At 41.4% G+C, this 25,932-nt stretch overlaps 1 protein-coding gene and 1 pseudogene across 2 annotated transcripts; both read left to right on the forward strand.

Moving 5' to 3' along the window:
- On the forward strand, nt 1-25,845 carry LOC118150072 (vomeronasal type-1 receptor 4). Of its 2 annotated transcripts, none has more exons than XM_078361267.1 (3): nt 1-138; nt 9,010-9,119; nt 17,351-25,845. In XM_078361267.1, exon 3 carries the CDS (start codon nt 22,008-22,010, stop codon nt 23,079-23,081), a length of 1,074 nt encoding a protein of 357 aa, XP_078217393.1. In that variant the 5' UTR covers nt 1-138; nt 9,010-9,119; nt 17,351-22,007; the 3' UTR covers nt 23,082-25,845. The 2 variants fall into 2 exon arrangements, with proteins under 2 accessions (XP_078217393.1, XP_078217394.1); XM_078361268.1 differs by having other exon boundaries at nt 21,944-25,845.
- Nucleotides 23,588-25,845, forward strand: LOC103790043 (programmed cell death protein 7 pseudogene; annotated as a pseudogene).
- Nucleotides 25,846-25,932: the final 87 nt, after the last annotated feature.

Below are 25,932 nucleotides of genomic sequence, written 5' to 3' on the forward strand. Positions count from 1 at the left end.
AGACGGCGTCCCTAGCAACTCCCGGGCGGCAGCAGTGCGGGAGCCGCGGGGTGGCACGTGGCTTAGGAAGGGGGTTCAGCCCCTGGCAGCTGCCAGCAGAGTCCCGAGAAGCTTAGGATTTGGCGTACCTGACCCCAGGTGAGGGGCCTGGGTGGAAGACCCTGTCTTGGGGGTTTTTTGTGATTCGGCCGCTGGGCAATCCTGGTGATTTCGTGATGGGCCCTTTAGTGGTCAGTGGTTCAAGGGTCTGAAGGGATGAAAGTTCGCGGGTCCGACTGCCGGGGTTTGGTGTCTGCGGGAGAGATCCTACCTTTGAGGCTCCGTGGTTGAAAGCTGGGTGGCAAGGGTGCCAGTGACGGCGGTTTTTCGTCCAGGTTTGAGACTTCATGTGAGACTGAGACAGGAGAGGCGTCAGTGGACCCCGGTTTCTACAGAACATTTAAAAAAATAGCAGGCCTGGTGACATGCAGATCTGATATTCCTGGTTCTCAGAGTAAAATGATACAAGGGTGGGAGATAAAGGGGTAATATATGTATCCAGAGGTCGAAGAACAGTTGGTGGAGCTCTGTGCGTATCCCAGCTACTGGGGAGACTGAGGTAGGAGGATCGCTTGAGGTTACAGTGAGAGGAGCTCCCGCCACTGCATTCCAGCCTGAGGGACAGTGCGAGACCCTGTCTCAAACAACAAAACTCTCTTTTCTCGTGTAACCATGCCTGTCACTATTTTCCTAACAGTGGTTAGATTTTTTTTTTTTTCTTTTTAGGCCTCGGAATATAAAGCTACGCTCTAGTGTTGTGTTACTATAAAACATGTGCCTTTTGTTTTTCTTGTCTCCATGTTTCTGCAGTTTTCTTGGATTTTTCCTTTCAGTCAGGTTCATTTTGACACAAATAAAATCATTTCCATTACTCTAAACTCTTAACCTTAGGAAAAACCATTCCGTTCTTCTTTTATTTTTTTCGGAATCTCGCTGTCACTCATACTGGAGTGCCGTGTCATAATACCGGATGACTGCAACCTCTGCTTCCCACATTCAAGCAGTGCTCCTGCCTCAGCCTCCTGAGTGACTGGGATTACAGGCGTGAGCCACCATGCCTGGCTAATTTTTGTACTTTTTAGTAGAGGCGGGATTTCACCATGTTGGTCAGGCTGGTCTCCAACTCCTGACTTCAAGTGATCCACCCGCCTCGGCCTCTCAAAGTGCTGGGATTACAGGCGTGATCCACCGTGCCCGGCCCCGTGTTTGTTTTTTTTTTTTTTTTTTTTTGAGACGGAGTTTCGCTCTTGTTACCCAGGCTGGAGTGCAATGGCGCGATCTCTGCTTACCGCAACCTCCGCCTCCTGGGTTCAGGCAATTCTCCTGCCTCAGCCTCCTGAGTAGCTGGGATTACAGGCACGCACCACCATGCCCACCTAATTTTTTGTATTTTTAGTAGAGACGGGGTTTCACCGTGTTGACCAGGATGGTCTCGATCTCTTGACCTTGTGATCCACCCGCCTCGGCCTCCCAAAGTGCTGGGGTCACAGGCGTGACCCACCGCGCCCAGCCCCCCGTGTTTGTTTTTAAAAGTCTTTTTATGCTATCTTCACATTTGGTATAATCTGTATAAACATACTTTGATTTTATTTCTTAATTTGTAATTTAAAACATTTCTATATAAGTTGATTATACATTTTCTTAATTGTTGTAATAGTGTCACATCAGGTGGTTATGAACCAGTGGCAAGATGAGTAATCACATTAAATATATGCATTAATTTGAATAGACTTGATTGATATATATGCTCGTACTTTTCAGTAACATTATGGTTTTCTGTTTATCCAGATGCTTCATACCTCTCTGTAATAAATATTTAAAAGTTAAATTACTTTCTTATACCCAGGATAGCATAGGTTTTCATATATAATGCTTTCTTTGCTATTTAATACTAAATAATTCAAAGTTTTCATTTATATTGGCTTTTTCATTGAAAGTGTGTTAAGTGTTTTTTTCTAGATATGTAGTTTTGTTTCTATTTTAAGTTGTTGAAATTCCATTACTGTTGAGCTCTAATTTGGTAATCATGGTTAGTGAGTAAGCTCCTTCCATGCTGACTTTCAGAGTTGGTGGAAATTGCTTTTACGGCTTATTTAACCCTGCATTTAGGAAAAGCAGTCGATCCTACTGGGACAACAGGAGTGATTAAATCTGTGGACAGTTGACATGAATGTGCATAATATCAGGAAATCAGCAGGAAATTCTCCCCATTTCTAGGTGGAAGTCTATGAAGGTTCCTAAACAGAAAGTTCTGAAATGTGGATATGGCCAAGATGTTGCATCCACATCCTCCTTCCCATGAATAGTCCTGCTTTCAAGTTTTATACCTGTTTCTCTTGGGCTAATGCTAGAAGGATGCATATGTCATATTCCTGGTTCCCAGATTAAAATGATCGAAGGGTTGGAGATAGAGGGATAACATATGTATCTAGAGGTCAAAGTACAGTTGGTATAGAGTTCCATGGGTGTAAGAATTTAGAAAAGCCTTTGGGAATTGTCTTAGATTTGTGATCAGAAAGAATGGAAGTAAAACCTCATGGTATAATGGGTAGTGACTATCTGGCTATCGCACAAGTAGTAAAAAGAATTTACCAAGACAGTTGTAGGTAACAAAAGGCAGATTTATTAAAGTAGGGAAATGTGTTGCAAGAAACCAGCAGGCGCATCAGCAAGAGTGGGGCTGACTGCCAGGAGACAAAAGGCTTGCTGGGAATTTTATGGGATAGTTCTTGGGCTGCAGAGTGGTACATGCTGTATTGATAATGCCAAGATTGCAGTAAGCTAATTTGCATTTTTCTATCAGCTGAGGTGTCTTCGGTGAGCTCTGTGAGTTGTGCAGGGGATACATGTCTTGGACCATGAAGAAAGGCAGACTTGTAGCTTATCTGCCTTTCCTTTTTCCTTTCCCCTGCTTCCACCAGCCTGACTCCTTTTCCCTTGTTAAAGCTCCGCAGAAGGTGACTCCACCAGTGGATGACCTGAAAGTGTCTTTTTAGTGCCCCCGTCTCTGATATGCTGCTTTGGGATCAGTGTTAGGACATGCTCCTTTTCCATATGTCACTTGTTTTCCTCTATGTGAAAAGTCCAGAATGGGTAATTCTATAGAAACAAAGTGGATTAGTGGTGGCCTACGGCTGAGGAGGCCAGGGATGGAGTGGGTTGGGGAGAAATGGACAGTAACTGGAAATGAGTATAAGATTTCTTTCTATTTATTTTTGTTTTTCCACCTTTCTCAACTTTTAGTTTCAGGGACACATGTGCATATTCGCTACATCAGTGAATTGCATGTCACTGCAGTATGGTGTACAAATGATTTTATCACCTGGATTGTAAGCATAGAACTCAATAGGAGTTCTCTGACCCTCACCCTTCTCCCACCGTTCACCCTGAAGTAGGCCCCTGACCCTCACCCTTCTCCCACCGTTCACCCTGAAGTAGGCCCCTATGTGTTTTGGTCCACTCTTTGTGTCCCTGTGTACTCATTGTTTTGCTTTCATTTATAAGTTAGAACGTGGCATTTGGTTTTCTGTTCCTAGATTAACTCATTAAGAAAGTGACCTCTGACTGCATCCATGTTGCTGCAAAGGATTTCATTCTTTTAATGGCTGCATAGTATTCCACAGTGTGTATGTACCACATTTCCTTTATCCAGTCCACCACTGATGGACACCCAAGTTGATTTCATGTCTTTGCTATTGTGAAAAGCGGTGTAATGAACATACATGTGCATGTGTCTTTTTGGTAGACCAATTTATATTCCTTTGGGTATATACCCAGTAATGAGATTGCTGGGTTAAATGGTAGCTGAATTTTGATGGTAATAAGTAACTAAACAGAAAAACTTATGATAACATTAAGGGATTTTGTATTTCCTTTTCTTCTTTTTTTTTAGAGACAAGGTCTTGCTATATTGCACAGGCTAAAGTGCGATGGTTATTCACTGGTATGATTATTTGCCATACAGCCCTGAACTGCTGGGCTAAGGAATCCTCCTGCCTCACACTCCGAGGAGCTGGAACTAGGGATTTTTTATTCCTTACCAAACAAAGCAGAGTGTGGAGGTAGTGGAATCATGGCTTATGAGAACAAAGTGACTGACAGTTAGAAAATGTACAGAAATGAGGGCAGCAGAATTCACCAACCACCAACTGGGATTATCAACTAGAGCAATACAAGCATAAATAATGGAGGAGAGTGAGTGAAAAGACACAAAGGTGGTCACCAGGATAGGGATGCTCTGGGTGGCTCTGGACTCAGGGGAGAATCTGGAGGAAACATGAGTCCTGTGAATGTGCTGGACCCGCTTCTTGTGCCTGTACAGGCTGCAAATAATGGAGCCACTGGACAAGATTGTGAGCACAGAAAATAAAACTTCAGGGAATACAGATAATGCTACTTCCAGTGAATCTGTGGCTGTGGCATGACCTTGAGTAGAACAGTATTCAAAATCTCTTTTCTTTGTGATGTTTTTGTTGCTGTATGTGACAACCACATACACAGGAAAAATGAAATTTATCACCAGGTACAGGATCCAGCAGAAGGGAATGGAATGGCTAATGTGCTTTGTGACTTTTACTTTGAGATATTTCCACCTGGAGTTAATGGGGCTGATCATGATGGCCTGGAAGACATCAGGAGGCAGCTGGTTCCAATGGACACTCCCCTGCCCACTCTCTCAACATACAGAATTAATTCGCATCCAAAATCACTGAAGAAATGTTTCAGTCCAAAAGCTGTCATTGCCTGGGGAAGTCCTTTAGAGAGAATGAACAGGGAGTTTGCCATAGTCAGGTGCTTGAGAATCACATCTGTCAACCTCAGTCTGCATCCAGTGTGGGAAAGGAAGAGATAATGGTAAAGAAGAGAGGAATTTCCCAGGATTCCAACTGTAGACTGGGCTAAGAAGATCATTCCAATTTCCACATGCCTGGAGGATATTCTGTCATTCAGCAAATTTGGCTTTAAATTATGGCAACAATCATTCCTATGAGCAAATAGCATCCTTAAAGTTTTCTTTTTGACATCAAGAGTAGCTTTCATTGTGTGCACCTGTGGGATTGCAAAAGGCATCAAGAGCACAAATAGAGATGGAGGGAATTGCCAGGATATCTCCTGGGAGTCAACACTAAGGAGGAGGTGGCATTAACCTGGGTGAGTCATTGAGAAGTGACAACAAATGGAAACAAAAAGATATTCAGCATTTTCAGAATAAGCTGATTTTTCTAGTCATATGGGTAAAAAGAGACAACCTCAATTACTACCCAAACCACACAACGAATCAGTTCTAAAGCATCACTGACCTAAATTTTAGAAAGAAGTAATGCAATTTTTTTAGCATAACAAGAATATTGCTGCGGCTTCATAAAAAGATACTGTTCCTTAAACAGCACAAAACATATTAACCATATAGGTGAAATGAAAAATTAGATAATATTTAAGAGCTGGCTCTTATCAAAAGACACACACATACACGCAGACACACAGACACACACAGAAGGATAGAGAGAGGGAGAGATGGATAACTAGCGCAAAGGACATTTAAAGATCACATAATAAAATATCTCAACAGAAACTTGAAAAAGTAGATCTTATTCAATGAATCAAAAATATGGGAATAATGTTTAATGTTCTTAGTAATCATGAAAATTCAAATAACATCATTACCTGGTATTATTGTACACCAACCAGAAATCTAAAATAAAAGTGGCAGTAAATACTGTTTTCTCAAGGATGTGGATAAACCAGGAATCACATGTGCTGCTGATCAGTATTAAAACCGGCACATTCAGGAAAACTGGGGCTATTTACTTAAGCTGGACATATATGAGCCTATGTACCAACAATTCCACTCTTATCAATCTATCCCAACAAAATTTCTATGTGTATCACCAAAAGACAAATTTCATAATTTATATAGCAGCACTAGTCTTAATAGCCCCAAACTGAAAACCACCCACGTGTCCATTAACATTAGAATGACTTCATTAATTGTGGGATATTCACACAATGGAATCCTATACAGCAATGCTAAGGAATGCCAAGAATATATTCACAAAAATAATACGGAATAAAAAAGGCAAATATAAAATAGTTCTTGCTGTATGCTTTCATTTATGTAACGTTCAAAACAGGCAAACCTCATCTAATGTCTCAAATATTAGAATAGATGTGGGCCGGGTGCGGTGGCTCAGGCCTGTAATCCCAGCACTTTGGGAGGCTGAGGTGGGTGGATCACGAGGTCAAGAGATCGAGACCATCCTGGTCAACATGGTGAAACCCCGTCTCTACTAAAAATGCAAACAATTAGCTGGGCATGGTGGCCCGTGCCTGTAATTCCAGCTACTCAGGAGGCTGAGGCAGGAGAATTGCCTGAACCCAGGAGGCGGAGGTTGCGGTGAGCCGAGATCGTGCCATTGCACTCCAGCCTGGGTAACAAGAGTGAAACTCCGTCTCAAAAAAAAAAAAAAAAAAAGAATAGATGTAAACCTCTCCTCAAACATACCCAACAGAGCTGTGTTCTTGAGGGTCGGAACACACAAGGGGCATGTAGAGGGCTGGCAGTAGTCTGTTTTTTTTAAATGGTCTAAGTATTGTTTATAGCTGTGTGTTTTGTTTATGAAATTCCACTGAGCTGTGCACTGATAACTTGTGTATGTTTCTTTAATATAACAGAATACACATAATCACACTTGAAAAGTTGGAAAAAGTACCTGGGGAAAAGGTTATTCCTGTGAATGTGTTTGACTTTTTGCTTGTGTCAGGACAAGCAAAAGTTTATGTAGTCGCAGGCCCAAATCATGAGTCCAAACAAGAAATACCAGGTGAAAAGAACAACAGTGCATAGCATGAGTTACGATTATGTCATGAAGTTCAGCAGAACAGTATCCCAATTTTTTTCTTTGTGATGTTTCCTTTTTTTTTTTTTTTGAGACAGAGTTTCGCTCTTGTTACCCAGGCTGGAGTGCAATGGCGTGATCTCGGCTCACCGCAACCTCCGCCTCCTGGGTTCAGGCAATTCTCCTGCCTCAGCCTCCCGAGTAGCTGGGATTACAGGCACGCGCCACCATGCCCAGCTAATTTTTTTTTTGTGTATTTTTAGTAGAGACGGGGTTTCACCATGTTGACCAGGATGGTCTCGATCTCTTGACCTCGTGATCCACCCTCCTCGGCCTCCCAAAGTGCTGGGATTACAGGCGTGAGCCACCGCGCCCGGCCCCTTTGTGATGTTTTCTTTCTGCTTTTGACAGCCTTATAGATATGAGACAAATGATATGTACCAGCACTGCAGAATCCAGCAGAGGAAACAGAAAAACTCAGTGTACATGAGGGTTTCCATTCTAGATTCCACCCTCCTGGGGTTCTTGGGACTTACTGAGATGGCTAGAGACACTCAAGGAAAGTGATGACAGTGGACATCACCTGCCATCTCAGGATAGAAACATTTATGCAAAAGATTAAGGAAATGCTTCAGCCTAAAAGCTTCCATGGTCATGGGAACACTTTTAAAGAGAATGACCATGAAGTGACTATAAATGGGTGCGTGAGAGTCAAATTTATGTGCCTCAACCTGCATTCAGTGCAGTGAGGGAAAAGATAGTGGTAAAGAAGCAAGAAGACACCCAGGATTCTACCTGTCGTCTGAGATACGTGGATCTTTCCTATTGCCAAATATCTGGAGGTCTTTCTGCCAGTTCCCACTGACTGATTGTCAGAGCCAGAGGATCCTGTATGGGGACATGCAATTTGGGCTACATTTTAATCAAAATCCAGTATTCTGAGAAAAATGTGCTAATTTTTAATTTTATTAAGAGGCTTCCCAGATTTGAATGTTATTACTAATTTCAGGCTAAATGCTTATATATCTCTAATACCTAGGTCATATACAAGGATTAGTAATGATGTGAGATTTGGGAAGATATTAACATACAAGAAATTAATGTAAATAGAATCTCGGGAATATGGAATCTTGTACAATACATAAATTCAAGCAACAGAAGCATGCATTATGATATTGGTACTGATGTTAGAATATTACTAACCCTCAGGAAATAGCAAAGATATGTTTGACCCTGAGAACTGCTGTCCAAAAGCCTTAACAATAAGGATGTTACTTTCTGTGAAATGTGTTCCTACTTCAAGAGTGAAGGCAGTGTCACCATAATCATCAGACCACAGGTTTTTCAGTAAAGACACAAGTACTATCTCTATTAATTGGATCACAAACCTAGATCTACATAAAAATACACATTTTTGGCCGGGCGCGGTGGCTCATGCCTGTAATCCCAGCACTTTGGGAGGCCGAGGTGGGCAGATCACGAGGTCAAGAGATCGAGACCATCCTGGCCAACATGGTGAAACCCTTTCTCTACTAAAAATACCAAAATTAGCCTGGCATGGTGGCCCACGCCTCTGTTCCCAGCTACTGGGGAGGCTGAGGCGGAAGAATCACTTGAACCCAGGAGGCGGAGGCTGCAGTGAGCTGAGAATGCACTACTGAACTCCAGCCTGGCGACAGAGCAAGACTCCGTCTCAAAAAAAAAAAAAAAAAAAAAAAATCTTTAATACCAGAACAAATTTAGATTATGATTTCTGCATAAAATTCAGTAATTCTTCTAGTTGTATTTTAATCTTTATTATAAGCGTATGAGTTGATAAACATACCTACAATAACAATACTGGAAATTGAGTGATTTGTGGTGAGAATGTGAACAGTGGAACTATTTTATTACTGCAGCCCTTCAGCGTGTTACAAATCAGATGTCAGATTTTATGTTCACTTGAAATACTGACCAAGAATCATCCTCAGTGAGGGTTTTATTAAAAGGAGCCAACAGGGATTGGCAAAGGTATAGTACTGACTCAGTGCATAGATGAGGAATTATTTCTCTGCTTGATTAGCTGTGCCACTGAATGTGTTTCTACCCCAGAAGAATCCCTTTCCAGACACAAAAAGGCTTCTTTTCCTTACAGGCTTTGCTTCTCAGACTAAGGTGGAAAATACTCACTGGACTCCAGGGTGATGAGCTCAGTCATGCCAGCCAGTACATGAGGGAGAGAGGCAGCCAGAGCGTCAGATGAAGGTTAGTGATTCTGTGACCTCACCTCCCCTCAGAACTGCAATTATCATTTCACCTAGAGTGGCCATGACAGTGAAGGCTTGGGGACCTGAGAACATCTCTGAAATCCCTTTTCCCAGTTGCTAATTACCAATATCAATTAAAAGTTTCTTGCGAGTATCTTCAAAGAGGCCACTAAGTGTTTGGGAGAGGCTCTTATTTTTCATGATCCCTAAAGGCACACACACAGAGTCTCATATGGAAGGAGCAGAAAATATTGACCTCTGATCCATGAGGCCTTTCAGAGAGGCCTGTGTGTCCCAGTGAATTTTGGGCCTCCCTAGTTCATCTCCCCCAAAATCAAAATAATTCTTTTCTTTTCTTCTTCGAGTTTCTTTCTTTCTTTTTTTATTTTATTTTATTTTTGCATTTTAGGTTTTGGGGTACATGTGAAGAACATGCAAGATAGTTGCATAGGTACACACGTGGCAGTGTGATTTGCTGCCTTCCTCCCCTTCACCTATATCTGGCATTTCTCCCCATGCTATCTCTCCCCAACTCCCCACCCCCTGCTGCCCCTCCCCTATTCCCCCCAACAGACCCCAGTGTGTGATGCTCCCCTCCCTGTGTCCATGTGTTCTTATTGTTCAACACCCGCCTATAAGTGAGAACATGCGGCATTTGATTTTCTGTTCTTGTGTCAGTTTGCTGAGAATGATGGTTTTCAGGTTCATCCGTGTCCCTACAAAGCTTTTTTATGGCTGCATAGTATTCCATGGTGTATATGTGCCACATTTTCCCTGTCTATTCTATCATTGATGGGCATTTGGGTTGGTTCCAGGTCTTTGCTATTGTAAACAGTGCTGCAGTGAACGTACGTGTGCATGTATCTTTATAATAGAACGATATATAATCCTTTGGCTATATACCCAGTAATGGGATTGCTGGGTCAAACCGAATTTCTATTTCTAGGTCCTTGAGGAATCGCCACACTGTCTTCCACAATGGTTGAACTAATTTACACTCCCACCAGCAGTGTAAAAATGTTCCTTTTTCTCCACATCCTTTCCAGCATCTGTTGTCTCCAGATTTTTTCATGATCGCCATTCTAACTGGCGTGAGATGGTATCTCAATGTGGTTTTGATTTGCATTTCTCTAATGACCAGTGATGATGAACATTTTTTCATATGTTTGTTGGCCTCACGTTTGTCTTCTTTTGAAAAGAGTCTGTTCATATCCTTTGCCCACTTTTGAATGGGTTTGTTTGTTTTTTTCTTGTAAATCTGTTTTAGTTCTTTGTAGATTCTGCATATTAGCCCTTTGTCAGATGAGTAGATTACAAAACTTACAAAACTTTTTTCCCATTCTATTGGTTGCCGGTTCACTCTAATGATTGTTTCTTTTGCTATGCAGAAACTCTGGAGTTTAATCAGATCCCATTTGTCTATTTCAGCTTTTGTTCCCAATGCTTTCGGTGTTTGTTGCCAATGCTTTTGGTGTTCAAAATAATTCTTAATTTTCAGGCCCCTAAGCTGTACCATTCTAAAGTATTCTAAGATCAACAGAATCATAGTTCCTGAGAAGGATGTCTAGTGAGGTGAAGTGAGACTATGGTGTTAATAATTCACATTAGGAATCTTTGGGCTCATTTGTACAATTACATGAAAATTAATTGGATGATGATATGGAAATATTCTAGGAAAATATACTTTACCAATACTGGCCCCAGGTGTGATAGGAAGTTTAAACAGAATACTAAGCCTAGAAGAAAGAGATGTTTATAACTTCTTTTACAAATGCAAGGACCATTATCACAAGGTTAACTAGCAGATTCCTCTTCTTTTGTTGTTGTTGAGACAAAGTCTCACACTGTCACCCAGGTTGAAGTGCAGGGCACAATCTCAGCTCACTGCATCCTCCGCTTTCTGGATTCAAGCGATTCTCCTGCCTCGGCCTCCTGAGTAGCTGGGATTACAGGTGCCTGCTACCACCCCACCTGGGTAATTTTTAGTAGAGATTGGGTTTCACTGTGTTGGCCAGGCTGTTCTCAAACTCCTGACCTCATGATCCACCAGCTCAGCCTCCCAACGTGCTAGGATTACAGGTGTGAGCACCGCATGTAGCCTCAGATTCTGTTCTTTTTTTAACTACACATAAGCCAATACTACCTTGTCAATTCAACAGCATTGAATGGTTACCAGAATAATTTGAAATATTTCTCCCAAGAACCAATTCATTATGTAATTAACAAAGAAATGTAACATTTAATGGTCAAAATCAATTCCTTGGATTTTGCAACAGACAAACCCACACTTTAAATCCACCCTTCATTCCCCATGTGAGGGTTTGTAAACCACCTGAAGAGTTAGAGGGAACACAATTTTCACAGGATCCCTGCTACTTCTGTTACTGTCTGCAAGTCTGGAGATCCCCAAATCCACTCTCATTTTCACTATTTTTTTTTTTTTTTTTTTTTTGAGACAGAGTTTCACTCTTGTGAAATGAGCGTTCTCCGCTCACTGCAACCTCCGCCTCCTGGGTTCAGGCAATTCTCCTGCCTCAGCCTCCCGAGTAGCTGGGACTACAGGCACGCGCCACCATGCCCAGCTAATTTTTTGTATTTTTAGTAGAGACGGGGTTTCAACATGTTGACCAGGATGGTCTCGATCTCTTGACCTCGTGATCCACCCGCCTCGGCCTCCCAAAGTGCTGGGATTACAGGCTTGAGCCACCGAGCCCGGCCCATTTTCACTAATTATATAGAAGAACACATATAATTTTCTGAGAGCATTTGTACTCTATATTACAGCTAATTGCCTGGAAAGGATACAGATTAACAACAGCCAAGAGGAGAAGTTTATAGAGCAGAGTCCAGGAAAAGTAGCAAGTGCCGAGCTTCCAGTTGTCCTGTTTCTGTGGTACCAAGATGTGTTACTTTGGAAGGTTGCTTCCGTGGGAACTGTAACTGTGGTGTAGTTTGAATTCACGTAACGTGAGGCCTCCTGCCTTGATCATTTTGCTTAGAATTACCTTGGCTATTAGGGCTTTTTTGTTTTGTTTCTTGTGACCTTTAAAATAGTTTTGTCTAGTTCTGTGAAGAATATCATTGGTAGTTTGATAGAAACAGCACTGAATCTGTACATTGCTTCAGGCGATTTGCCCGTTTTTACGGTATTGATTTTTCCTCTCCGTGAGGGCGGGATGCTTTTGTATCTGTTTGAGTCATCTCTAATTCCTTTGAGCAATGTTTTCTAATTCTCATTGTAGAGATGTTTCACTTCCTTGGTTAGCTGTATTTCTAGGTATTTTCTTCTATTTGTGGCAGTTGTGAATGGGATTACCTTTCTGATTTGGCGCTCAGTTTGGTTGTATTTGGAGTGTAGGAATGCTAGTAATGTTTATACGTTGCTTTTGCACTATGAAAATGTACTCGAGTTGTTTTATCAGCTCCAGGAACTTTTGGGTGGAGACTATGAGGTTTTCTAGATATACAATAGTTTGACTTTCTCTCTCTTTCAATTTAGACATGCTTGCTTGCTTTCTTTTACCTGATTGCTGTGGCCAGAACCTCTAATACTATGTTGAATAGGAGTGGTGAGACAGGGCATCCTTATCTTGTGCTGGTTATTAAGGGGGATGCTTCCATCTTTTGCCCACTCAGCATGTATGATGTTGGCTGTGGGTTTATCATAGATGGCTCTTGTTATTTTGAGGTATCTTCCTTCAGTACCTAGTTTACTAAGGGGTTGTAACATGAAGGGTGTTGAATTTTATCGAAAGCCTTTTCTGCATGTATTGAGATAATCATGTGGCTTTTGTCTTTAGTTCTGCTCATCACATTTATTGATTTGCATCTGCTGAACCAATCTAGCATCCCAGGGATTAAGCCTGCTTTATTGTGGTGGATTAGTTTTTTCCTCTTTTTGTTTCAGCCAGTGTCTCACTCCATCACCCAGGCTGGAGTGCAGTGGTATGATCTTGGCTCACAGCAGTGTCTGCCTGTGGGTGCAAATGAGTCTCATGCCTTAGCCTCCATAGAAGCTGGCATTACAGCTGGGTGTCCCACCACACCCAACTAATTTTTTAAATTTTTAGTAGAGACTGGGTTTAATCATGTTGGCAAGGCTGGTCCCAAACTCCTGACCTTAAGTGATCCTCCCTCCTCAGTCTCCTAAAATCTTGGGATTATAGGCATGAGCCACCATGCCCGGCCTGCATTAGCTTCTTGATGTGCTGCTGGATTTGGTCTGCAAGTATTTTGCTGAGGATTTTAAACCAATGTTCAACAAGGATATTGGCTTGAAATTTTCTCTCTTTGTTGTGTAACTGTCAAGTTTTTGTATCAGGATGATGCTGGTCTTATAAAATGAGTTAAGGAGGAGTCCCTTTTGCCAGTCTTTTCTGAATAGGAAATTTCCAGCTCTTCTTTGTACATCTGGTAGAATTCAGCTGTTAATGTCTGGCCCTGGTCTTTTTTTGGTTGGTAGGCTATTTCTTATGGATTCGATTTTGCAGCTCTTATTGAAATTTAATCTTTTAAAGGACTCTACTAGCAAACCAATTTCACCATTTGCCCAAAAGGGAGATACTAGCTTTATTTCCATAAAGGGAAATGATTGGTCTGTTTGGGGAATCAATTTCTTTTTGGTTCAGTCTTGGGAAGGTTATGTGTCTAGGAATTTATCTGTTTCTTCTAGATTGATTTTCTAGTTGTGTGCACAGAAGTGTTCACAGTAGACTGTAATGGTCATTTGTATTTTTGTTTGGTTTATGGCAACATCCCCTTTGTCACTTCTAATTGTGTTTATTTGGGTTTCTCTCTTTTTTTCTTTTTAATCTAGATAGAGGTCTATGTACCTTTTTAATTTTCTTCAAAAAAGCAACTCTTGGATTCATTGATCTTTTCAGTAGTTTTTTGTGTATCACTATCCTTCAGTTCACCTGTGGGTTTTTTTTTTAATTTCTTATCTTCTGCTAACTTTGAGGTTGGTTTGCTCTTGCTTCTTTCATTCTTTTAGTTGTGATGTTAGGTTGTTAATTTAAGATCTTTCTAACTTAGTGATGTAAGTGTTTAGTGTTATAATTTGTCCCAACACTGCCTTATCTGTGCCTCAGAGATTCTAATATGTTGTGGTATATGTACTCCGTGGAATATCATGCAGCCATAAAAAGAAGGGGATTATGTCCTTTGGAAAGACATGGATGGAGCTGGAGGCCATTACACGAGCGAAACTAACACAGAAACAAATAACCAAATACCACATGCTCTTACTTATAAGTAGAAGCTAAATAATGAGAACACATGGACTCCAAGAAATAACAGACACAGGGCTTGAGGGTAGAGGGTGGGAGGATGAAGTGGATTAGAAAAAATGACTGTTGGATACTACACTTAGTACCTGGGTTATTAAATAATCTGTACAGCAACCCCCGATGACATGATTTTAACTATATAGCAAACCTGTGAACCGAAAATAAAAGTTTAAAAGAAAAAAAATTCTAGCATAATACTTTGATTTCTAAACACAAATCCTTATAAATGGAACCAGGACTTTTTGGAGAAATGGCTTACTCCACCCTAGCTAAGAGAGAGTATAGGGTTAATTTTGAATATATCGTTGATTCAAAAAGTAAAAAACCACAATCATTTCCAGGTTGTGGGGAGGGAGGAAATTAGCAGTGACTGCTTAATGGGTACTAAGTTACTTTGTGGGATGACAGAAATATTCTAGAACGAGATAGTTGGGTTAGTTAGGATAGTTACGCAATATTGTGAATGTACAAAGTATACTTAATTGTACTGTCTAAAATGGTGAATTTATATTATGTGTATTTTAACTCAGTAATACAAAAGAAATTTAAAAACTGGTCAGTTATAGCCCAGCTAGGAAACTTTCCAATGAACACATTTGGAATAACTTGAACAACAACAACAAAATTATAGAAATATTGCTTTCCCTGCAATATTGCAATATTTCGTTGCAAGTGAAAAGGAATCTTTGAAACCTCTGGGATAATAAAGATGTGAAGAGGTAAAAGGGAAACCCGTTTCTTACAGCGGATTGTCAACCAAAACCCTTATACATAACGGAACTTGAGTACATCTGTCCTACCATCATCATCTGATGATTGATTTACACGAAAAAATTATAAGTATCTTCTAAAGCAATATGATCAAAAGTAAAATTCTTTAGGACACCTCATAGTATTACTGCAGTAAGTACTTACTAATTACAAAGGGGAAATGCAGTTCTAAAACGGGTAAATCCACCTGTGGAATTATCCACAAGTACACATATCAGCATTACCAATGATCCACATTCAATGATGTTAGTGATGGGGTACATTCAACTCTTTAAATATATGAACAGGTAGTGTTTCAGAGAAGAATGATTTCTAGAATTTCATGGAATGAAAATATCTTCTTCATGGATCACTGAATGAAGAAATAAATTTAATGGGCCAGCAAGTCCAGTATCACATTTATGTAAACCCATTGAACCAAGACAAGACTATGTGTATGGTGTGAATATATATTTAATTTGTGTCCAATTAGAGATGCAATATTAGATGTACACTGAAACTACACAAAAGGTGGATAAACACAAAAGTACAGAAAATGATTACATTTGGAAATCAAGAGTATCTGTGTGCAATGAATGAATGTGAGTTTCACCTGACTTAGTTTAAGTATTTTATCATTAACAGGGAACACAACAGCTCCAGGTGTTTTCTTCTAGAGAATTACTGAAACTGAGGGTGGTTTGGGGAACTTTCAAACTGGCAGATGGTGTCGGAAAAAGAGTGGTGGTCCCACATAAACTGTGTGCCCTCTTATTTTTCAGTTGGCCTAAAAACACGCACAAAAGGAGCAAATGGTGGACATAAATTAAATTGTAAATTTGTCTGTTGCAAAATCCAGATAACTTATTTTGACCATTAAATTTTATATTTCTTTATTAATTACATAACCAATGAGACATCCTCATTATTTTTTAGCAAAAATAAGTGTAGAAAATTCTGGTAACCATTCAATATTGTTGAATTGAAGTAGGATCGGCTTACGTGATAGTTAAGATACGACAGGCTCTCTCAGGTAAACCATTTGGTTCTAGCGTTTGTTTCCGTGAGACAGTATTATGAACATCTCTCTTTCTTCTGGGGATAATTTTCTCTAGACTTCCTAACACTGCTGGAGGTCAATATTGGTAAAGTACATTTTCTGAAATTATTTCTGTAGCATAGTTTCTACCTTAATTGGAATTTAACAACCAGTGAGTCCAGCGATTTCTAATGTGAATTACTGACATCATATGTGGCTTTGACTTTTTACCTCATTAGAAATCCTTCTCATTGTTCACCACCCACTTGGGAGTGAGAACATGTGATGTTTGGTTTTCTGTTCTGTGTTAGTTTGCTGAGAATTATGGTTTCCAGCTTTATCCATGTCCCTGCAAAGGATGTGAACTCATCCTTTTTTATGGCTACATAGTATTTCGTGGTGGGTATGTGCCACATTTTCTTTATCCAGTCTATCATTGATGGGCATTTGGGTTGGTTCCAAGTCTTTGCGATTGTGAACAGTGCCGCAATAAACATACATGTGCATGTGTCTTTATAATATAATGTTTTATAATCATTATATCCTTTGGGTATATACCCAGTAATGGGATTGCTAGGTCAAATGGTATTTCTATATTTCTACAACCACCATGGCATGTGTATACCTATGTAGCAAACCTGCACGTGTACCCCCAGGCTTAAAGTGTAATAATAATAAAAAAAGAGAAACTCTTCTCAGGAAGCTTGTCTGATTCTGGTTATCTGCTGAATCCTTAAAAATGTTGCAGTGTAGAAATCTGAAATTTAAGAATTAAGTTTAAATAATAAATTAGGAATTAAGCTGACGTTGGGGTAGAGGAACTCAGATAAGACTGGAATCCGGTGAGACACACAAACCTCTCTGTAACTCCCTCATGGATCGGAGGTTAATATTTCAAGCTTCTTCCAGATGAGACCATGTGTGCCTTTAGGGATCATACAAAAGTTAGAGCTGCTCCCAAACATTTCAACAGTCTCTTACACGATACTTACAAGAAACTTGTAATTGGTTTTGGTAATTAGCAAGTGGGAAAAAGGTTTTCAGAAATGTTCTCAGCTCCCCAAGCCTGCACTGTCATTGCCACTACAGGCAAAGTGATAATTGCAGTCCTGGGAGGAGCTGAGGTCACAGAATCACAACCCTTTATCTCAGAGTCTGGTTGCCTCTTGCATGTCTTGGCTGTCATGACCTTCACACTGAGCCCACATGCTGGCAGAGGGAAGACGTCCAGTGAGTATTTTCTGTTTCATTTCAGTTACAGTCTATAAGGAAAGGAATTATGAGTAGGTGACCATGCCTGGTAAATACATTCTTCTGAGGTAGAAACAGATCCAGTGGCAAGACTAGACAAGCAGGAAGAATAATTTATCTGCTATGAGCTGAGGGAATAAAAAGAGAAAGGTCCTAGATCATATGCCAATCTCTGATGGCTCTTCATATATATTTTTAAAGCCCTCACTAAAGATGATCATTAGTGAATAATTCAAGCAACAATGATATCTGATATCCTATTTTAAATGCGCTTCGTGATTTAGTAATAAAATCAATATGCCGTTCATATTATCTTACATGAAGAGTAAACTAAATTTTTAGTACTATTATTATAGGTGTGTTTATAATGCCTTCATGCTTATAATGAAGATGAGGATAGCACTCTTGGATTTAGCTAATTCTGTGCAGAAACCATAATCTAAAATTCCTTCTGGAATTAAAAAATACTTTAATGTAAATCTAGTGATCTACTTAATGTAGTAATTGTATTTCTTTGGAAACATCTGTGGTCTGGTAATTACGGTGAGATTGCATTTCTTCTTGGAGTTGGGAATGCAACGTTTAAGGAGAAGCTAACATTATAACTAGACATTAGACAGTGGATGTCAAAACCAAATGTATGTTGTGTTATTTCCTTTAACATCCATCCCAAGCTCTTGACATACTTTTCTGTTCTTTCAATTCATACTTGCACAATATTTTATGTTCTCCAGACTCCAGTCTCTTGTATTCTTATATCTTTCGTAATCTCACCTCATTCCTAATAGTTTTTAATACCTATTTAAAATAGACAGGCATTTAGCCTGAAATGAGTAATAACTTCTACACTATTTTTTCACATATTAATGTTTCATGTTTCACAATTTAGTTACAAAATAGTATTGTTCAATAATTTATTTGATAGGTGCCACTATATTTTTTTCTTGCAATAACAGCAAATGAATCTTTTTACTGCCAAACTAATATTGAGTCAGTCTTGCATTCATTAAATCCTATTTGGACACGAAGCAGTTTCATGTAGCATTAGTTGTATGAGTACACTGTATTTTATTAGGATCTCTGAAGCGTCATTCCTCTTCGATGCTGGGCTAGATAATAAAACTTAGTACCATAGCGGAAACTTGTTACAACCAAAATTCTACTGTAAACTTCCAACAATGTAAAATGAAATATCAAGTCATAAAAACAAATTATAGGTTGAGGTTATTTGAAAACACAGCTGACACAGGTTGTGAGTGTGGCACAGGGCTCAGGGCACTGTCTTTGCGCCCAGCGAAGCCAGGTTCATGTCTCCGCTCTGCCTGTACTCAGTGTGAGAAAGCAGACAGATCACTTAGCCTCTCTGTTTCTGTGATCTTCATGTCTTGACAAGGAATATATTGCCAGAATCCAGCTCACGTAGTTTGGGAGATCAAAGAAAGTAACATAAGTATAGCATTATAGCAGCGATTCATCTAATGCAAGTACCATTTGAACTATACACATTCAAGTCCCAAAAAGGGACTCAGCAAAATAGAAGTGTAAGCCACTATTTCTCAGTGAAAAGATGGGATTTTGTTTATATGAATGGTGCCACCCACACTGCATATCTCCATGCAGGATCCTCTAGCTCTGATGCTATCAGGCAATGGGAACCGTCAGAATGACTTCCAGATATCTGACAATAGCAACAGAACACATATCTCAAAGTATAATTAGAATCCTGGGCATTTTCTCTTTTACATTATCTCTTAAAAATTCTTTAACTGCCCTGAATGCAGGCTGAGATTCATATGTTTAATTATCAAGCACATGATTATAGCCACGTTTTGGTCACTTTCTTTTCATGTGTCCCCAAGACTATGGCAGCTTTTAGGCTGAAGCATTTCCTTTAAGATTTTCAATGTAGATTTGTTTGCTGTCCTCATAGAGGTGGCAGGGTGTGTTCACAGGAATTTCCTTCCTCTTGAGTGTCTCCAGCCGTCTTGATAATCTCTATGAACCCCAGACAGGTAGAAGTTAAAGTTCCCAAATATACTGTATTTTCTGTTTTCCTTGCTGGACCCTGTAATGCTGACAAGGATCATTTTTTTCTCCTATAGATGGTTGTCAAAGTGAAAAATAAACATCAGAAATTTAAAAAAAAAGGTTTAGGATGCTGTTCTACCGAACTTCATGGCAAAACTACAACTCAGGACATGCAGCATTGTTCTTATTCTTTTTGTTTCATGTTGGGGTCATGATCTGCACCTGTGGCTACATAAGTTTTAATTTATAAAGACACAAACAGCAGGTAGCACATATTCACAGGAACAACATTCTCCCCAGCTACTTCTTCCAACTGTTTTTCCCTTTTTAAAAAATTAAGAGCATACACATTATATGTGTATAGTTCAATGGGATATCACAAACAAAATACGCCTCTGTATGCAACATCTAGATTCAAAAATAGAATATGGCCACCCTTCTGAAGTTCCTTGTGTCCCCTCTAAGTCAGTGCCCCCAGGAGCATAGTTCTGTTGGGTGTATTTGTAGGAGTAGAATTCTTGGGACAGAAGTTTATGTCTATTTTTAAATTTAAGAGATTAAATCACTTTGCCTGTTTTGTACTTCCTTTTATATTTGCCTCGTTTTCATTTCATATGATTTTTGTGAATGTACTGTTGGCATTCAGTCTCATTGCTGTATAAGATTGCATTGTGTGCATGTCAAACACTTAATTGAGTCATTCTACCATTGATGAGCATGTGAGTGGGCTTCAGTTCAAGGCTGTTATGACTGCTGCTGGGATATAAGTTCTGGAATTTGTCTTTGGTGATACATATAGAGATTTCTGGGCCAGGCGCAGTGGCTCAAGCCTGTAATCCCAGCACTTTGGGAGGCTGAGGCGAGTGGATCACGAGGTCAAGAGATCGAGACCATCCTGGTCAATATGGTGAAACCCCGTCTCTACTAAAAATACAAAAAATTAGCTGGGCATGGTGGTGCCCGCCTGTAATCCCAGCTACTCAGGAGGCTGAGGCAGGAGAATTGCCTGAACCCAGGAGGCAGAGGCTGCAGTGAGCCGAGATCGCACCATTGCACTCCAGCCTGGGTAACAAGAGCAAAACTCCGTCTCAAAAAATAAAAAAGAAAGAAAGAAAGAAATTTCTTCAGGGTATATTCATACAAGTGAAATTGTTGGGAGATAGGTTTATACTGTTCAGCTTAAGTAGGTACTACCAGTTTTCCAAAATGTTTGTGTCAGTTTTAATACCCATCCACGTGTAGGAGATTCCTGGATTATCCTCATTCTTGACAAAACTTGGTATTTCCTGACATTTATTATTATTATTATTATTTGAGATGGAGTTTCACTCTTGTTGTCCAGGCTAGAGTGCAATGGTGCATGACGCTGGCTCACTGCAACCTCTGCCTCCCAGAATCTAGCGATTCTTCTGCCTCAGCTTTCCAAGTAGCTAGGATTACAGGTGCCCAGCACCATGCCCAGCTAATTCTTGGTATTTTTAGTAGAGACAGGATTTCACCATGTTGGCCAGGCTGGTCTCAAATACTGACCTCAGGACCTCAGGTGATTCACCCGCCTTCGCCTCACAAAGTGCTAGGATTACAGGCAAAAGCCACCATGCCTGGCCTCCTGATATTTTAAATATAGATTTCCACTTGGTATACAATGATACCAGGTCATGATGCTATTGAATTTTACTAAAGGCATTGAAGTTTTTCTCCATATTTATTGTTTAGTGAATATTGCCTGTTTTTTGTTTAGTTTCTATTGGAATGTGTTGCTCATTTTTTTTTTGTGACGAGTTTTACTCGTTACCCAGGTGGGAGTGCAATGGTGTGATCTTGGCTCACTGCAACCACCGCCTCCTGGGTTCAGGCAATTCTCCTGCCTCAGCCTCCTGAGTAGCTGGGATTACAGGCACGTGCTACCATGCCCAGCTAATTTTTTTTTTGTATTTTTAGTAGAGACGGGGTTTCACCATGTTGACCAGGAGGGTCTCGATCTCTTGACCTCGTGATCCACCCGCCTCGGCCTCCCAAAGTGCTGGGATTACAGGCGTGAGCCACCGCGCCCGGCCATATTTTATTCTTATGGTATACTCTGTTACTGTTCTTTAAGCTACCTACACCTCTCCCTTCCCCACCCGCTGTGTGTATCTGTGGTATGTGTTTGTGCCTTTTAATGAGTGCCAGCTCTTAATTGATTATGGTCTAATTTATCATTTCACCCATATGGTGAAATGTGTTTTGTGCTGTTTCCACATTTAAAAAATTATAAGAACACAGAAATATTTTAGTTACTCTAAATATTTTATTAATTACCATTAAGTTTATATCAGCAATTCATTCAACATTGATCTTTTGTATGATTTGAGTAGTGATTAAGGTTGACTTTTTTATCCTTATTCCTGAGAGATATCAGTTTATTCTGAAAATGTTGGATTATGTTTAATTCTATTTGCTGTCACTTGTCATTGCTTCCTCCAGATTAACACTGACTTCTTCTTAGAGCTGACTTCCATGAGATATCCTGGCAATCCTTTCTACCTGGATGTGCATCTTGATGTCTTTGGTAATCCCGCAGGAGCACACGACAGTTACTCTTGTTGTTAAATCCTCATTGAGGTATTTTACTCATAGGAATGATTGTTGCCGTAATTTAAAGCGAAATGTCCTGAACGACACAAGAGCTTCTTCCAAGGATTTGGCAATAGGAGTAATTTTCTTATCACAGACTACAGTTGGAATCCTGGGCAATTTCTCTCTTCTTTACCATTATCTCTTTCTTTCCCACACTGGATGCAGACTGAAGCCCACAAATGTGATTCTCAAGCACTTGACTTTAGCAAACTCCTTGGTCTTTCTCTCTAAAGGACTTCCACAGGCAATGACAGCTTTTGGGTTGAAATATTTCTTTAATGATTTTGGATGCAAATTTATTTTGTATGTTGAAAGAGTGGGCAGGGGAGTATCCATTGGCATCACCTGCCTCTTGTGTGTCTTCCAGACCATCATGATTAGCCCAGCAAACTCCAGATGGAAGCATTTTAAAGCAAAAGCCCCAAAGCACATTGGTTACTCCATTCCCTTCTGCTGGATCCTGTACCTAGCGGTAAATTTCATTTTCCCTGCCTATGCGGTTGTCACATACAGCAACAAAAACACCACAAAGAAAAGAGATTTTGGATACTGTTTGAGTATAGGTCATGACAAAATCGTAGACTCACTGTATGCGGCGTTATCTATATTCCCTGAATTTTTACTTTCTGTGCTCATAATCTTGTCCAGTAGCTCCATGATTTTCATTCTACACAGGCACAAGCAGCGGGTCCAACATATTCATGGGACAAAAGTTTCCTCCAGATCCTCCCACGAGTCCAGAGCCACCCAGAGCATCCTTGTCCTGGTGACCACCTTTGTGTCTTTTCACACCCTCTCCTCCATCTTACATGCTTATATTGTTCTGTTTCACAATCACAGTTGGTGGTTGGTTAATATTGCTGCCCTAATTTCTGCATGTTTTCCAACTGTTAGCCCCTTTCTTCTCATGAGGCATGATTCCAGCATATTTAGACTCTGCTTCCTCTGGCTTAGGAAAACGAAATGTCTTCATATTATTAAATAAACCACGTTTTTGCACAATGATCAGTTTTTTTGCATTTCTCATTTTTTAGTTGTAAATACAGAAACTTACAGAAAAGCCACATGCCCTTTTAAGGTAACCCCTAATTGAGGTCTTCAGCTGTTTAACTGTGGGACTTACATGGACATAGCAGTGGTGAATGAAGCAGGTTATCCTCATCCTCATGCAGAGGATCCTGCAGATAGTAGTCTTAAATGTTTCTTGAGACAAATTAGACAGGTTCTTTGTCAGACGGTGGTTGACTGAGTGCTGTGCTTAAGGAATAACCTGTCGGAAGTGATTACAGGGAAGTGAGTGGTGGGTGTTTTCCGGAGACAAATCTCCATGGGTATCTCATGGATGGTTGTGTCTTATGGACAGACGTAGGGACAGCATTTGTTCTAAATGGTCTTTTATGGAACGTTCATGTAAAAAAATTCCTTGGAGATTCTTCTGAGGAACCACTCAGGTTCCTGTGACTTCCTTCTCAAATCCTCTCCGTTGTGAACATGGCGCTGCCACCCTTCTTCGGCCAGGGTCGCCCAGGCTCACTGCCCCCGCAGGCACCGCTTCCCGCTCCTGTCGGCTATCAGCCAGCCGTCGCCCTCCCGGGCTTTCCCGCCTCCCCTCCCTCAGCGGCGCGGTCCTTTTCCGGGGCCTCAGCTTCCTTCCTTTAGCCTCCGCTGGCTCTGCAGCTCCAAGTCTCCGCAGAAGCCTCTCGTGGCGGCGGCGGCACTGACGTCTTCTATCCGGTGCCACCACCGCCGCCGCCCCTGTGCCAGTCCTTCCCGGAACCTACGCCTGCCAGCAGCCGCGGCTGCCGATTTCCGGTCCGCTGCCGACTTCCGGTCCAGTGCCGCCTTGGAGCCTGCGCTGGCCTGAGGCGCCGCCGCTGCAGACTGATGTGCTCGCGGATACGGCCCCCCAGCGCCTGCGCGACCGGCAGTGGCTAGAAGGGGTGTTTGGGACTGGCCGGCCAGTGCCGCAGCGCATGCACGCCCGGCCCGGCCTTGGCGAAGTGCTGGCGTGGGTGCGCGGGGCTCCGCTCGTGGTGCGGCTGCTGCGCGGCCTGACCCAGGCCCTGTGCGAGGCCGAAGCCGATAGCGGGTTCCCAGGCCGCGCCGGTGCGTGCGGAACTGGCTGAGCCGCTACAGCCGTTGACCCAGGCTGCCCTGTGGGCAAGGCGCGGAGGAGGCTGGGGAGGGCACAGGAACGCGAGGCCGCGGGGGCGGTGGAATGCGAGCAGGACAATGACCGCTGGTGGGTCAAGTGTGTGCAGGAGGTGGACTGGAGGAAGCGGGGGCAGGAACTCAAAGGAGCTGCCGATGGCCTGCTGACTGAGTGAGGGAAAAACAGGCAGATATTTCGGGCTTTCGGGAAGTTGAGGAAACTGAGGAAAGGCTGCAGCGAGGAAAGGGGTCTTTCCTCCCCCCTCAGCAGATGAGACTCTTGAGCGACTGAAAAATACTCATGAAAAAGCGCTCTGAACTATATGAAGCTGAAGAGAGAGCCCTCCGAGTTATGCTGGAAGGAGAACAAGAGGAAGAGAGGAAAAGAGAATTCAAAAAGAAAGAAAGGAAAAAGAAAATTTTACTTCAGAAACGTGAAATGGGAGTCCAAGTTGTTTGGGGATCCAGACGAGCTCCCCCGTGCTCACCTCTTGGAGCCTTTCTGACTGTGTTACCTCCAAGCCGAGCAGTCCCCGTCGGCGCTCATCCAGATCAGCATGATTGGGATCAGTGCCTGCTGCCATCCGATCATCCCAGAGGCAGCTTCGTTCCCCAAGGATGGGTCCTTGCCCTGCTCCCCAGCAACGACATCTGGGCAACTGCTGTCAAGCTGCATTAGTAAAGATGCTCCAGGAATGTGGTCCAGCCAACGCTCTTTCCAGCTCTGAATATTAGCGATGCTGCCATCTTTTGCCGTAGACTAAACCGCAACTTCTAAATTCCGTGTGCATTTCCCCACCCTGAAGTTATGCTTTCCTTCTTGCTCTGTGCTGGCCAGAGGTGCCTCTTGAATCAGGAGATTAATGTGGTTTTTCAGGAAAGGACTTAAGTGAACTGAGGTTCTTGCCACCGGCAGTGAATGACCTTGGTTCACCAAATTTCCCTCTGTTTTGAGGGGCTTGGTCCAGAGTGACTTGTTAATTTACTCTGTTTCCTTGAGTGGTGACGGATAAGTACACTCAAACACTGAACACAGGTGTGCGACGGGTAGATTTCACAGCCCTTCCACTAATAGTGAGTGTGAAGGCAAGCTGGAGGCAAAACCTCCTGACCTTTCCTACTCTAGGAAGAAAGGTCAAAAACCTGTTAACTTTGGTTTTGTTAATTCCAGTTTTAGTGCACCTTGGGAGGCTGCTAGTTAGGCAGATGGCAGTGGCTATAGGCTGGGTTGCCAGAAGAGATGGTGGCCTAGTTCAGGTGGAGAACTTAGAAAACCTGAAGAGTACCCAGATTGGCTTGTGTTTTAAGGTACAGTGATTGTATTTTTTCCATGTTAGAAGGATTCTAATGAAAGCTGTTTTGTTCTGTTTTTAAAGTTTCTAAGGATCTGATTGTTCAGAATCCCCAAAGATCTTTCTCTAATGGGAGTGGGACCTTAACCTCACCCAGTCACATTGTAGGAGCCAGTGTAGCTGTGGAGTGATCTTAGGAACTCAAGCTTCTAAAACTAACCATGTAGTCAAATCTGGGGGGAAAGCAAATAAAAATACTAAAACTTATTTTTTAGATTCATTAATAAATGCTGTTGTGTTTGGAAATGATCGCTCATATAATGTCTTTTTTTTTTTTTTTTGGTTCTGTTTTGGTTTGGTTTTGCCAATTTTGTTGTTTGTATTAAAACTAAA

Source organism: Callithrix jacchus, chromosome 22, assembly GCF_049354715.1.
Source record: "Callithrix jacchus isolate 240 chromosome 22, calJac240_pri, whole genome shotgun sequence".
Classification (NCBI taxonomy): Eukaryota; Metazoa; Chordata; class Mammalia; order Primates; family Cebidae; genus Callithrix; species Callithrix jacchus.